The 16,221-nt window shown below is 38.3% G+C and overlaps 2 protein-coding genes across 3 annotated transcripts in view; one reads left to right on the forward strand and one right to left on the reverse strand.

Annotated features, from left to right (window-relative positions):
* Window positions 1-16,221, forward strand: part of LOC135082302 (flotillin-2) — a 268,349-nt gene that overhangs the window by 211,309 nt on the left and 40,819 nt on the right. For both annotated transcript variants that reach the window (XM_063977088.1, XM_063977087.1), the window contains exons 2-3: window positions 12,506-12,600; window positions 13,382-13,583. In XM_063977088.1, the coding sequence (XP_063833158.1) occupies window positions 12,506-12,600; window positions 13,382-13,583 (297 nt within the window). The remainder of the gene's footprint in view (window positions 1-12,505; window positions 12,601-13,381; window positions 13,584-16,221) is intronic.
* On the reverse strand, window positions 238-8,305 carry LOC135082052 (glucose dehydrogenase [FAD, quinone]). The gene is made up of 5 exons (XM_063976804.1): window positions 8,084-8,305; window positions 3,318-3,394; window positions 2,614-2,758; window positions 2,157-2,327; window positions 238-2,004 (listed from the first exon to the last, which is right to left on the reverse strand). Exons 2-5 carry the CDS (start codon window positions 3,384-3,386, stop codon window positions 491-493), a joined length of 1,899 nt encoding a protein of 632 aa, XP_063832874.1. The 5' UTR covers window positions 3,387-3,394; window positions 8,084-8,305; the 3' UTR covers window positions 238-490.

Here is a 16,221-nt window from a genome sequence, read left to right on the forward strand (position 1 = left end):
TTATCGGAAATAAGGGTTTGCGATTGTTGTAATACAATCAACAGAGATAAAGAACGAATTAAACGCAATATGCCCTCTGAAGTGCTTAGTTATTGTTCATGAATTGTGTATGTATTGTAGTTAACAAATCATTTATTGGGAACGTATAAAAATAATAAATAAGTTACCTATTGGACCCGATATTATTTTGATTACAATGTAGGAAAAATAAAACCCAATACTTTGTATTTAATTTAATTTATTCAACAGGAATCAAAGTAAGGTAGATTTATGAGAAACAATAAGATACCTTATGTCATCATCATAATGTCATCATCAGTAATAAACTTTGTAAAGTCCAGGTTTTAAATGCTATCGACACGTGTAATTACGCTACAACTTATTTATAGAATAACAACAAACATAAATAAATAAATTACAATACAACGCTATTTACAGAAGGCGAGCCACATAATACTGATTAATACCTAATAAGTTTTGTACGTGACCATCAGGCGTAGTATCTTCTTGACACCCTCCGTTTGAGCCAGAACTCCTTGATCATGTCACTGCCTTTCTCCCCGATCATTATGATGGGGGCGTTGGTGTTCCCACTGACAAGGTTGGGCATTATACTGCCGTCTATAACCCTAAGTCCTTTTACACCGTACACCCTCAACTCATTGTCCACAACCGCATCTGGGTCCCAATACGGACCCATTTTCGCAGTCCCGACAGGATGGTATATCGTACAAGTATACTGCCTGATCATGCATTCCCAGTACGCGTCGGTATACCTCTGTATGCTAGCACAAGCAGGGAACACGTGCTTGTTCAATACCGAGCCGTACCTCTGAAAGGCCTTCGTCCTTGAAACTGCCACGGCAATTTTCACGCCTTCCACCAAAGTTTTGACATCCATCTCATCAGTCAAGTAATTCGGGTATATGTATGGGTAATCGTAAGGATTTGCGCTACGTAACTGAATAAACCCCTTGCTTCTAGGACGTAGAAGCATTGGGATGATACTCCACACATCCATGTTGTTGATCGGTCGGAATACAGCGTCATAGAAAGTTTCTGATAATCCATGTACTTTTCTCAGTTGCTCGCCTCCATCTGAATTCGTTGATCCTGATATGAAATGAAATTCAATATCTGGGAAGTCGTCTGTCGCGTTCATGTACTTTGTATTGACAAATGCAAGACCTTCCACTCCTCCCATTATAGTCAAAGGCCCTTCCCCTAGCACAGCATATTCCATCAGTGTGCTCACTGTATGTAGTCGATGCTCTACGATTGATACTTTTTTATTTACCATAAAAGCTAAACCGCCCAAACCGATGTGATCCTGCAGGTTTCTTCCTGCTTTAAGATTTTGTATAACTGGTATTCGATGTTTTGTTAGTTCTTCAGCAGGTCCGATTCCTGACAGCATCAGTAACTGTGCCGAATTGACCGTGCCTGCTGACAGAATTACTTCCTTTCGAGCTCGGATTCGATATATCATTTTATTGCGAACGAATTCTACGCCAAAAGCTATTTTCGTCCGCGGATCTATCATGACCTTTGTTACATGAGAATGCATTGCTATATGCAAGTTCTTGCGGTCTTTTGCAGGTCGTAGAAATGCCTTCGAAGTAGAGCAGCGACTACCTCGTCGTAAGGTTCCTTGTGCCACCATAAACCCTGTTTGATTTTCCCCATTGATATCTCTGTTCATGTACCCCAACTCCATGCCAGCTTCGATGAAACTCGTAACCAACGGAGTGTGGTACGGAGCCTCAGATATGGTTAGATATCCACCCTTACTGTGGTATGGCGTTTGCGCCAAAGAAGGGTTTTGGTTATCTTCGGACTTCTTGAAGTAGTACAAAACGTCTTTGTACCCCCAGCCTTTGTTGCCTAACGCCTCCCACCCGTCGTAGTCCTTTTTGTTTCCTCGCAAATACAACATGTAGTTCAGGACTGAACTACCGCCGAGGACTTTGCCACGTGGCCAGTTACAGCGACCTCCTTCCATGGCTGAAAAAAAAAAACAATTATGAATTTTATTTGAATATCAACCAGTATCTACATACGTAATGACCGAATGATGCGACCAGACCAGGCCAGTCCGACCCCTTCGACGTTATTGTTAAGTATCTAACTATTCTTAAAAAACCTTATTGCATTACCTAAACAGCTTGTTCCTTGAGGCTCAGTCTTATACTTCCAGTCCAGCTTGCTAAGCTGCAGGTATCCCGCTAGGAGAGGCACGTCAGATATTTCTGTCTCATCTCCACCGGCTTCTAATAGTAGAACTTTCCAATGCCCAATCTCTGAGAGGCGATTGGCTACTACTGCACCTGAAACATTAAAGAAAACCTTCTTAGAATCAAAATCAACTTCTCTTAATGTATATTTATTCAATTATAGAATAAATTCTCAATTTAATGATACATGAAGTCTGAAAGGCGTTTCAATTTGTATCACTTGATGTGATTTGTATTAGAAAGTGTTGTGACGCTTGAAGGGTTAAGAAAGACAAACTAAAATTAAATAATGCCTTCTTAAATATTGTTCGCGCGCGTTATGAACTTTGCTACATAAACTCTATCAGGCGTTATACGATAACTTGTTATACTCACTGACCAGCGGAACCCGCGCCCACTACGATAAAGTCGTACTCTGGCAGCATGAGTGTGTCTGGCACATCTGCAGGACGACCTTCAGGGTCTGTCTGGTCGAACTGGTAGTATGCGATGGCGGCTACCAACATAGGTATGAACCAGGTCACCTGGAATTTGAAATAATTTCAAATCATTAAAATATCATTGGCGTCAAATTATGGGCTGTCTGGGGAGACAATCAAATTGTGTCTGTAATGTGTCCATTATTTTCTCTTAGTGCATCAATGTCCACTTTAGCCAGGCTGAATCTATCTAGGTATCTATATCCGAATGTACATGAACGTAATATGTTAATGTCACACCAGTTTCTTACAATGAACATACCTATAGAATAATTACCAAACTTTAGAACTGATTGTAAGAGACAATTACCCTAAATAGGGTACAGCGTCAGTAGCGCTGAATGTTTCGTTTATCTTATGAATGAAATGCAATATAAAATAAATAAGCAAGTAAGTGATGAATCTTGCTTACCACGAAGCTTGGTACCATACATTAATAGTCGCTTTACAGTAAGATTCGCTGTATCCACCTCTAGGTCTCTAGTAATTCGTGTTCGTGGCTACGCTATCTTTCTCCATCAACATCTTTATGAGCAAGGTTCCACTCTACTGAAATTTATTGCTTGTAGAAATTAATCAGATATATGCAAATATAGTTAGTTACCTGAGTACTTGCGGCTGCGATCGCCGTGCCCGATATGACGTCGGCGGCCGCGTTCACTATCGAGCTCATCTTTGCACCTGGAACGATAGGACAAATGATTATTAAGTTATTATGGTGATTGCTATGTAATGACAGCAGCAGTGGGCACATTTCTCTTCATAGCACTAGGTAGTAGGGGGTAGGTGAGGATTTTGCCTTCATTTTGGGCTTGTCGCTTTAGGATTTGATGAACTGTAAATATAATTAAAACAGTCAAAACCTAGACAATCTGTAAAATGAAATAAGCAGGTAATTCACGTGAACGTGTAAAAAAATAATTACATATCCAATGAGCCAAAAGTAATTCCAAGTCAGGTGTTACACTAGTGACGCGTGCGACACCGTTATGAAGCAGGCATGCGCGGACGCACGTCGACTTTAACGGTCGACTCGTATTGACACACTTCGCGTCGTGAAGCGCGTGACAACTTCCCTGTGCAAATGCTTCCTTTACAAAAGAAGTGGTTTTGTGTTCCGTGACAAATCTGGGAAAATGGAACACTGGTCGTAAACAGCAGACGTCTTTTGTTTCGCTTGACATACTCAATTTTCAAGTGTAATACGCTGTTACGGCCAGCGTTTGTTTATTTATTTATTTAAACTTTTAGCACACATACAAACAATGCACTGTGGCGGACTTAATGCCGGATGGCATTCTCTGCCAGTCAACCACGGGTCATGCAGAAAGAGTAATTATAGTAAAGCATTGTTTCATCAATGTTGGGTATACCTACCCTTAAACATCTAACAGAAATATTGTTGCAAATATTTAACTGTCAGTTAAGATAAAACAGCTCTTTTACATAGTTATTTAAGAGATGCGACTCTTATAGCCAAAAAATTAAATAACTATGACATACTCAATGTTATCGTTGAACGATTCTGAAATGTCAAGTGGCAAAATAACCAGAAGTAATTCCAGTATTGATAGTACCTGGCGTCCTACTGTAAATTACATTTCAGTGTTTTCCAACGTGGCAAAAATCGGAACTAATAAAATTAACCCAGTATTGATAGTGGCGCCCTCCTAACAATGTCAGGTCTGGGACGATTCAGTGTCGGACAACTGTAACTCTGTTTATGTTCAGAAAATTAAAAATTAAGATCCATATTATCAAAACAGATATGGCTCTTACATTAGCTTTCATGTATATTAATTAAGCCTCTACCAAAGTTTTACTATTTCAAATTTTATTAAGAATCAATCGTTAAATTTTGTAAGGAAATGAATGTCATACAATAATCGTAAGTAAACAGCAAGTTTGTGATCTTATATTACATCATGGTAAAAAATAATATGGCATCTTAAGTAATTGTGATAGATGCTATTATGCCTCAACAATGTATGTATCTGATATGCTTCCCACTCTAACAGTACATTTCTTTTTGTAGTCTATTCAATTCCGCGCATCTCACCTTAATTGAGTTTTCATGTTTAGGTATTTCCTTACGATTGCAAGGCACGCGATTGTTTTAAAATATCAACTGGTAGTATCTCTGAAGTGTCGTTTGCGAGTCAACAATTACCACTTTACGATCCAAATAATACTATTTTCTGATCAAGACGAATTGATTGTAGCAACTGTCAACGACCGTGTTTATTAGCCTTTATGTTCATATGTCTTACTTTAAGCCTAAGCGCAGACTACCGAGTTTTAGTTGGCCCATAGTTGGGTCGGGCTGTTAATCAGTATAGAGATGTATGGAAGTGCGCACATTACACCGATTTGGTATTGGTCATTCTTCATACAAATTAGAGTCGGGCCCAACTATCGGCCAACTAAAAGTCGGTGGTCTGCGTCTAGGCTTAAGGGCACTTAAAAAGATCAAGTCACACGGCAAATAAAGCCAAACACTCAAGCATCTTATGTACTAGATACTACTTAGCAAAAAAATCTAGAAATGTTGTATGTGTCCAGTGAGCAGTCGGCTGTAGGTACTTCTACGGTATAGTTGACTTATACTCCTGGGACGTCCAGGTCTGGGAGAGAGAGTTAGTCTCTCTAGCCATTGCCATGGGACCTTCACTGTACATTATTTCCCGTAAATAATTATATTCTGACAATATTGTTTACCGACATAGTTTGAATCATTCCTTATCAAAAACTAGCTTTTTTGCCGGCAGCTTCGCCCGAAAAAACGAAATTCACCTTTTTTCACAGAAAGTTCATTTTACGGGTGACACTCAAATAAAGTGGCTTTCTATTGGTAAAATCATTTTCAAAATCGGTTCAGTAGTCCAGAGATTACCCGCTACAACCTCACGAACTTTGCCTCTTTATAATGAAAGTATAAGGCTGAGTTGCACCATCTTACTTTAACTTTGACAAACGTCAAAAAGTCTTGTCAAACTCTTGTTAAAGTTAGGTGGTGCAACTCAGCCTTAGTATTGACTATCATAATTAATTGTCAGTGTCACAAGTGTGCAGTGAATAGTATTCATCTTTTGGCTGGACCAAAGATCCAATTCAGATCAATGCGCAGCCCATTCAGATTCCGTAGAAAGCGATTCCGATCCACTCATGCGCAGCACATGCCTCGCAGCACGTGTTGTACAACACTAGCATCCAGAATGCTAAGCGGTTCCGGTGAAAATAACTAGTGTTGTGTAATCAGACGCAATTAATGGTGTCCATTATAGCATTTTGATTAGGGCAACCATAGGTAACTATGATGAAAGTAGGCTGTCAAAGTGAAAAATCGTTTAACGTCATTTATATCAAAATACGTTTATCGTACAAAACCTAGAAGCTTCTGTTCAATCATAATTACCGTCTATGACTATTTCTGCGTGTTATTTGATTTAATTGAATAAACTGTTAATTGAACTGCTAAAAAAGTCATGAAGAATCACAAAATAATGCATAGTATCACTAAAATTCGTGTACGAAAATGTACATTATGAATTACTGTAAAGTTGATTGACCAAATAAATTAAAGGTTATGTTTGAGATTAAGTTTTGCCTGATAATATTCGAACTTATAAGTGTGTCTTAATAGTAGATTTGTTCTACATTTTCTTTGCAATCCAGACGAGTTTAAAATGTTTATATCAATGTCGGCCGTTTGGTGTAGTGGTTCAGAACGGACTACTATGCCGAGAGGTCCCGGGTTCGATTCCCGGCCGGACAGAAATTGAAATGATGAATTTTAATTTCTGTGACGGGTCTGGGTGTTACTATGTATAATATGTACCTATGTATTTAAAAAAAAAAAAAGTATATAAGTAGTATATCCGTTAAGCTAGCACCCATAACACAAGCATATTAATTGCTTACTTTGGGGCTAGATGGCGCTGTGTGAGATTGTCCAAAGATATTTATTTGTCCAAAGATATTTAATGTAACGCTATGAATGGTATTAAATGATTCAATACACAAAATTCTAATCATGTAAGTAACAACTGTCTGAGAGTCCCCCACCTGGACATGAGCTCCCCTGGCTTACCTGGAAGTCTTTAAATAGACTTCGGACGCACGTTGGCCGTAGTAAGGACAATCTCGTCAGGTGGGGATTCTTGGATGGCTTAAACATGGAGTGCAGGTGCGGTTTTGTTCCCCAGTCGATGAAGCACCTGATCTCGTGCCCTGAGTGCCCAAGCAACTGCTCTCAGGAGGATTTGATGAGTGCTGCTGACAACGCCACTCTTGTGGCGGAGTTTTGGGTTGACACTGTGTAGGTTTGTTGTCGACACGAAAAGAAGAAGAAGTAACAACTTAATGAAATAAATAACATCACTTAAACTTGATTTAACTTTCTAGGAAAGTTACTTTCTGCGTCATGAGTTGCACTTATCTTAAATGGATGGAGGAACTGTTATGGGTTATCGTCTTTATAAGTTTAAGTATTCTTGCAAGTATAATCAGACTAAATTACTTTTTGTTCCAAAATAACCCCTATTAAAACGTTCATATGATGCCACAGTGTTAAAATAAATAAATAAATAAACACTTGATGTGCCGTCGCCTGTACCTATAGGAGCTTCATCTTGGCACCTGTGAAGTGCTAAGTTGAAAAACAGTTTGAACGTAACCTATCCCGAGAAGCTGGGAGAAACATTTGTACACAACATAATTTTGTTCCAAAATGGGAGATTTACATCTAAAAAAGATGCCACAGTATTAGCCCGATGTACCGTGGGTCTGTCCCATTATTCAGATTATGCCTTGTTAGATACAGAAGTTCGTTAGTTGTTATGAATGGTTTAGTTACAAAACTAAACTTTAGTTATGTGTTGCCAGCCGGCTAAATAAACCCGTAGTATGCTTTCTGAACTGAACGACTGTCGACTATCCAGTCAGACCTTAGAATTTCGTGAACATTGAACATTGTATTTACTGCAATAATTTAATTTACAGTAACAATGTCAACAACACAAATCAAAACAAAAGAGGACGATTATTGTCACTGCTAATTAATTTGTGGCTATTGCTGTTTTATGATCATAATAGCTAAATAAGTTCACACGTTTTGCTAGCACAAAACGGGTTACTATGTTCATTAACACTTGTGTTCTTAAACAAAATTGATATGTGTCTAATTTTCGCGTTTAGTGTTTAGACACTAGACAGACTGGCAAAAGACAAGTTACAAAATTGATTTATGTGTCTAATGTTCGCGTCTAGTGTCTAACGATTAGACAGACTGGCAAAAGACAAGTTTCGGTCAGGTTAACGTCCGACTGAAGTGATTGTAAATTCATCTATATCACTAAAGGAGAAACTCACCTTAAAGTTTTCACAGACACAAACAATAACATCCGTGGAGACACAATTTCACTGTCACAAAATGTCTGCGAGCACAAATTTGTGATCACTTTCGCTGTCCATTGTAGGGTTTTGTCCCTTCGTTTTCGTATACTTGGATGATGTTATGCTTTTTTTATTCAGTTACCGGTTTGGAGTAACGGGTACGTTCGTCGATCGTCGGCGTTCAACTCCTGCGCACGATAGCCGGCAAGTGAAATGGTGGGAGGGTCTGAACATTCTATGTGAGCTATGACTCAATTTGTCCTGCTTTGTTTTCTTTTTGGGACCTGTTGGTCGAGCCGGTCAGTGAAATTGGGCAGTTGATGCGCGTGGAATAATGCTGCGTCAAAACGTGACGATACACGTTAAAAACGTTGTTTACCAGCTTTTGAGAGATTTTACAATTCTACAGTATGTTACCTCTATACCATTCAAAAATCTATTCTGCTATAGAAGGTATAGCTGATATACGCTGCATGCTGTTATGCAACGTCGGTGAAAATGTTGAGGGTCACTTTATTTAAATTTAAATAGAAATTATTGCCTTGTGGAATCACAGCTCTAATGTAAAGTAACTACCTACTTTATTATGGGTCTATGTTATTCGTTGTAGTTTATATGTATTTTTCCATGAATGTTTCGTTTTATCATAAAATTCCAATGATCAGGATATGGCCGCAATTAAGTAAGTTTACAACCGATTGCCTAAAATAGTGAAAGAAGCGGTATCACTCCATTCTTTCAAATTTCAATTAAAAAAGTGGTTGATCGAGCAGGCGTTCTATAAAATTGACGAACTGTTTGGAATTTAATTATTATTGACACTGTTACCCACTATTTATTTTGACATTTAATTGACATTAATTCTATTTGTATTATTAATTTATTTGGACATGATGTGTATTTCTTTCTTATTAATACTGCAATAATTGTTTATTATTAATAAGAAAATATATTGAAAATTTGACATGTAATGAACATTATGAATACATTTCTTATTCTTATTCTTATTCTTATAACGAACTTTCTTCTGATTCATCTTCTTAGGAAATTACATACAAGGCGCGTAAAATAAGTTTCAAGATGCATGTTTATTGCATACCTTTGATAACTGACTTCATATAAAAATTAATTGTGAAATCCAACTTAATACTTAGCCCATTGTGTCCCATAATCTGACACTGGTGATACAGTTCCACCGTCTTATATTCGTAATTCTTCAGACAACCTGACTCAAACCTACAATGTTGCAACAATTCGTCGTCGTTTCAGCCGAAAGACGTCCACTGCTGGACAAAGGCCTCCCCCAAGTATTTCCACAAAGACCGGTCCTGCGCCGCTCGCATCCAGGCACCTCCCGCGACCAGATCGTCCACCTAGTGGGAGGCCTGCCCACGCTACGTCTTCCGGCTCGTGGTCGCCACTCAAGAACTTTCCTGCCCCAGCGGCCATCAGCTCTTCGAACAAGTGAATTTTCAATTTTATGCGTCCTCTCTGGAAATCGAATTCAGGACTCCAATTGAGAGAAATCCAACTCTCTAACTACTATCAGACGAAATAGGTTAAATAAAACTTGATGTAGAGTCTAGACGGATCCCATTGTACAGGAATACGTGCGTGAAAACGGCTCAAATCTACGATATTTACGTTTGTTCTGTCACGGAGAAAGTTCAACATCCACGACATCTTTATTGTCGTCAAGTTTGTTTACCCGTATTATGTCTTTATACCACTTTCTACGTAATTCGTCGCAATCAACTTACAAAACGGTTGTTAGCTCTTTTGTAATTGTTGTGTAATGTGATCAATCTACATTGTCATTTAGGCAATAAATCTTTGCGTGAATCTTTTTGTGGAATAATCTATTCGTTCACACTTTGTTATAATGTCGCTTTTCATTCACATTTGGTAATAAAGTTGCACGGTCGTCCGCGACTTTGTAAGGTCTGTCAACATTTTGAAGCAGGTATTTGACCACAATAGTACCTTCTAGGATGGTAACATATATCTGCCCTGTAAGTGCCTATTCACTCTCGCCTTGAAAAGACCCGGATTATAGTCTTCGGGAAAGACAGCAGCAGGCAGCGAATTCCAGTCCCTAGCTGTTCGCGTTATTTGATCCCTATTTTTCCGCGTAGTCTGATAGTTTGTATTTTTTTTATTAATATTAGTAATTTGTACCTACTGGCCAGATTACTAATATCCTGTTAACCCCTCGTAAGTACACATAACTTAAGAAATAAATTTAAACTCAAAACAATAACGCCAAGGACCAATTACGGAACAAAAACTGTACTGTTTGAGGGAGCACAGCTATTCAACAGTTTGCCTGACGACTTGAAGGATTGTGAAAGTTTACATATTTTTAAAAAGAAACTTAAGATACCATAGCAAGCTAGCAGCTATACTAGTACCAGTGGCTAATTTGTAACTTATTTATTAAATATTTTAGTATCTCATTATAAGTGAAATGTAAATTTCTTATGAGAATAAAGTTCTTTAAACCTAAGTACCCATGCTTATGTCACGAACGAGTGTTCACGACAAATAGTCTAGCGTACGGCATTGATCGGATTCTCGTTTCAGCAGTACGACGCCGACACCGTAAATGTACTCATATAAATGGTAAAGATAAAGATAAGTTGAACCTAAACTTATTTATTTTAATCCCAAGAATGAACATTCCCCAAAGAATGAGCGATATAATCAACTCAAGCGGGTCCACGTGCAAGACGCTAATAGAGAAAGTGGAATTACTTGGCGAAATTACATTACGGGATCCATAGCACTATAACTACTTACTTAATCATATTATCACCTAACTTTTTCACAGTATTATATTTACCAGACTATATTTTTTGTGGCAGAATCGCTCCAATTTCGACTACATACTCGTAACATGCTATTTAGCATAAGTGCCGTCGTTCGTTCATTTATCAGTAAAAGATATAAAAAGCGATAGTCATACTTTTTCTTTCCAATGTTTCACCCGAATCACTTGGATAATGAGACGGTACAGTCAGCGTCAAATAGTTCGTGACACCCAAAGTAACCAATAAGTTCACAACACGGTTTTGTTCCGGTTGTGTTGTCAACTTTTTGGCCACTTTGGGTGTCACGAATTATTCGACGCTGACTGTACCTCTCACGGTAAATTCCCAAGGAAAGTGCCTACATAACCGCCACCATAATTTAATAAACTTTAGAAAGTGTCAATATAACTAACCACATAATCCTAAGTTAATAGAAAATACGAAATTTATGTAGCTATGATTTCAAGCGTAGTAAATGTGTTAAAAGCTCTGAAAAATATTAACGTTTTCTTTGGCACTGGTGGGTAAATTTTTTTTGTCTTGTTGCAACTACATTGCCTAATCTGTGTTTAACTACATAAAATTACCAAAATCCAGTCAAATGAAGTAGCGTGAAGGAAGAATAAATTACAACTTCGATCGATCCTCAGCAAGTTTTGAATTCTTGAAATTGGTCGTTAAGCTAGTACAGAATAACCTAGATCTTGAAGCTACTGGATCGAAAATAATGATTAAAAATGTCGTGAAAAATTGCTTAATTGGCATAGATTTTAGTTTTCCAATAACTCGCTAGTTTAATGATCCGACATGGAACATTAGTATTATCTTTATCTTAATTACATTTTTTTTGCAAATAATGATTTGAAGTTGGACAGCTAGTGCCTACTCAGAGCCATCTTTATTTTATATCTTTTTAAAAGTGTGTGTGCGTTGCCAAATCCCGTTATAGTAATAATTTAATTTAATCATTGTACTTGCAAGTTATTCGTTAATTTGCCTTATCACCTCCGCACAAACCACTAAGGGCACTAACCTTAGGGAGATGCAACCGGTTTGAACAAGCAGTCTAGCTGTTACGTGAGCAATAGGTGGTACTATTCCACTCTCGATTCCTGTCGCTTTCTAAGGAAGTCAGGCAGTTCCGCTGCCCAGTGGAACTATCTAGAAGTATGAGTACTTTGTAGGTTGTACGGTTAGCAAAAGAGACTCCTAAACTACTGGACCGATTAGAAAAATAATTTCACCATTATGGTCAGCACACAGAGGCGGGAAAGTAGAAAAACATTTTTTTATTAAGACAAATACCATGATTAATATTTTTGGAATCGATGCCGGTAAATTTTGTACTACGTTTCTTAAGCTTAGGCACTAGATGGGCTGCCACCGACTCCAAAAATATCAATCATGGTATTTTTCCAAAAAATGTTTTTGTAATTTTAGTGAACTTTTTTTTATTAAAATTATACAATTTTACATTGTTTATCATTGTTCAGGCGGTACAAAATTCGCCAGGTCATCTAGTCGGGAATAAAACTATGGGAAGAAATTGAAATGATCAATGGTACTAACTAATATGTTTTTGTTCCAGGTGGCTGTTGTGGGTCCACTCAGAAGCGGACCATCGTCGGCGGGTGGGCATGGGCCTGGTGGCTCGTGACTGACGTCCAGAGGATTTCCCTCGAGGTTTGTATTCTTTTCTTATTTTTAATGTTAATTTTTAACATGATTGTTTTTTTAATCCACAACAAGGAAGTTCTTGGCCTGCGTCTCACTTGATGGAGAGTTGATTAGGCCGAAGGTGGAAGCAAGCTTCACCCGGACCTAATCTAAGATCTATCACAACCTAGTAAACAAGTATTTACATGATCTAAGACCGATCCCATTACCTAGCTAAACCATAAGATCGGTGTAGTGCTGCATTAAAAAAGTAAAAAAAAAGTATTAATTACTAAAGGATGATGCAAGGGTGGGATCCTTTTCAACTTGACAAATCAGTTAGATCCAAAATGTGTATAAAGCTGTGATAATACATTGCATATAAATAAGACAATAAGGCTGCGTTTCCACCGAGGAAGTCTAGCTGTGCTGTGAAAATGTGTGGAGGTTTCCATCAAAGCTGTGCGGGGAAAATGTGTCGTACAAACATATGTAGCGGAGCTGTGAAAATTAGTGTCTGGCGCGAGGATGCGTTGCCACTTCCAACATAGTACAATATGCGCAAACCTCGCAACACATTCCTCGCACACATCCCTCGCTTGTTTTAAAATCTAACTCCACTGAGCCGTTTCCATCAAAGCTGTGCTGGCCGAGGCGTAAATGAATCGATTCTATTGGTTCTTTACAAACACAAACGCTTCGCATCCTCGCACATCACTAGTGGAAACGCAGCCTATGACAGGTGGAGGACAAATAGTTGAAGTGGAAATGGACAATGCTCTTTTAAATAACACTATCATCTTCTCAGGTTATGACCCTTAACCCGATGTGCGAGATGGTGGAGACAGCACAAGGCGTGCCGCTCACGGTGACTGGAGTCGCGCAGTGCAAGATCATGAACGAAGACGAGCTCCTCACCACCGCTTGCGAGCAGTTCCTTGGCAAAAACGTGAAGGAGATCAAGATGACTATCCTGCAAACGCTGGAGGGGCATTTGCGAGCTATCCTGGGTAAGTTTTAGAATTATTTTGGTAATAACAGCATAATTGATCCTTCTTTAATAAAGTGGTTTAGTCAAATAATCAGTCATCTACCAAGAACTCCTAGACGTCCCTAATTTTCCTTTCTAGGACGCGTCCTAAAATTAGGGCCTCATGAAATGGAATACACTTGAAAGCTAATTTTATCGCTGTCTTGAAAAATTTAAGACTTTTTCAGCCCTGAAGAATGGAAAAAAGCAGCACTTTTTTTTAAAACTTACAGGAAACATTTTTATCTCTAAATCGCCACTACATCATTGACAAATAAAATAACGAATAAGGTCTCTACGTGAATTTACTCCATACATGAAAGAAATAAGGATAATCTAATAAACAGCATAACTAATCCCAATACAATTCGTTCTGTAACGCCATCTGGTTTGTTTTGCAAAGTTAACGTTCAGTAAGAAGACGTGCTTTCACTTAAGTTAGTAGTTTGCTTAGGGTACATGTTAATATCACACTGTTCCAATAGATGGCACTTTTAGAGTTACATCGATCGAGATCTGAAAAGTTAAAACCACCTTTACTATCCTGAAAAAGCATGAATATTTTTTTAATGTTTTGGATAAACTTGCTCCCAAAAATTATCTGCAATATTTCAGTTTCATGCAACCTTATTTGCTAATTTTCTTTATCAAAAGCGAAATCCTTGTTTTAAGCTTATCGTTAATTACTTGGTAATTTGTTCAAGGTGTAGGTCAACAGCTAATTATGTACCTGTATCAGTGCTGTAATGTTCTGTAATAAACCTTTTACCTATTTTCCGCTCAATTTTATCACTTTTTACGGTCTTTATAGATTTTTTTCTGCTATTACATTGCGATACAAATCTTTCAGGCCCATATCGGCTGAACATTTTTGATAGTTAAGTAAAATTTAACAGGTGCGATGGCGAACAAATACCTGCCTTGTTATGTATAAAAAAAGTATCACAGTTATCATAAATGAAGTAGCTTTGTAATAAGTAGAGCTATAGATTTTATCTTACAACACCATCTTAAAATACATCCTTAAATATAATGCTGTATTAAAAAAACTCCAGTCGCCTTAACCCTAAACTGATAGCATCAGTATAAACTCTTCCTTCATAAAACTACGTATCCGGAAGTCCGGAAGTAAATTTGGGCTTGTCATCTCGAAGGCCAATGTTTATCAGTCGACACACGACGCCAAACTGTCGGATGAAGGAAGTGAGTGTGATGATACGGGTTGACAAGGGTTCTGACATGAATGCAACGTAACCCAATTACCGAGTTTTGTAAGGATTTGGTTTTAGGGAGTTGGAGACGTGATCGTTTTGTGCAAAAATCTGCTCAATATGTAGAGTATACTCGTAATGTTTCGAAAATAGATAGCAATACGGATGCGGGATTGCTCCGCATGCGTGAAACACCCGCAAGTGTCCCTTTCATACAAGTATTTGCACGGAGAACTACTACCGATCGAGACATGCCTGTAGTCCTGTAAGGTATTCAGTCATCATAGAAACGAAAAAGGCGACTAGGTGTCAACGGGACTATTCCCACCTCTCGTTCCCACCACTGCAACTCCTGTGTAGCCAGGATCTACAGCTTGACCGCCGCAAAAACCCAACCAATGAAGGTCAAATTTGTCCCGGGGGAAACTTAAACTGTCATTGGACCCGCAACGAAATTAATCAGAAGAACATAGGAGTAGTTCGAAATTAAAGTTCGACCTCCCTCCATTGCAAAGCGGATGACAGGTGACAAACAAAGGTTTAAAACCTTTAAGAAAAGATTATGCACCACGGACAATAAATATCAATTATGGGAGCCTATCTTATGAGCAATTAGCTGAAAGACTAGGTGTCAGTGTCGGATTGTCGATTCGAGGATCAATAGTCGGAACCCCGTCGTTCGCTGGACTATTGTGGTGAAGAATCCACTCTTAACACAAGCATAGCTTAGCTCGAAGGGTTAATGAGATTATTAGTAATTTTTATTAATATTATAGGTTGTTTTTTGCGCTTACAGTTTAAAGTAGAGGTAATGACAAACATTCATATCTCCAAATTACGCTAGACTAAGAATTTATTAATTCGATTTGAATGTAGTAAGTATGACTAATTGGTGATATTAATAAATTCTCAAAGTTCAATAAACTGACTTAAACCCAACTTTTCCGGCTGAACCATGATGTAGGTCATATGGAGATAGGAATAAGGTCGTTAATCATCGAACAAACCGGTTTGCGGTTAAACTTGACCTCGGTCGTGCGCGTGCGTCCTTGGTCCGATAAGGGAATTCATTAATAACTTTCGTTTTGAATACAGTCGACAGCATAACAGACGAGTTTTTATAGCAAAATAGCACTTATTACGACTAAATAAAATACTATTATGTACTATACCGTCTGTACATAATTCGAGTGGACTGACCGGGACAGTTTAGCCTTTATGGAAGGCATACAATAGGCCTAAAGGGAATTGACACCTTCTTTCACTCACGCATTATCTGTCAAAATTGTGGTAATCAGCAAATTAATGAAAATAACAAACATGACTGTGACCTTACCATAAAATAATGCTCGTGCTCATCAAAACATTGCTCTTACTCCCAGCGGGATTCGAACCCGCGACTGTAGA

The sequence above is a fragment of the Ostrinia nubilalis genome, chromosome 21, assembly GCF_963855985.1.
Source record: "Ostrinia nubilalis chromosome 21, ilOstNubi1.1, whole genome shotgun sequence".
NCBI classification, from domain to species: Eukaryota; Metazoa; Arthropoda; class Insecta; order Lepidoptera; family Crambidae; genus Ostrinia; species Ostrinia nubilalis.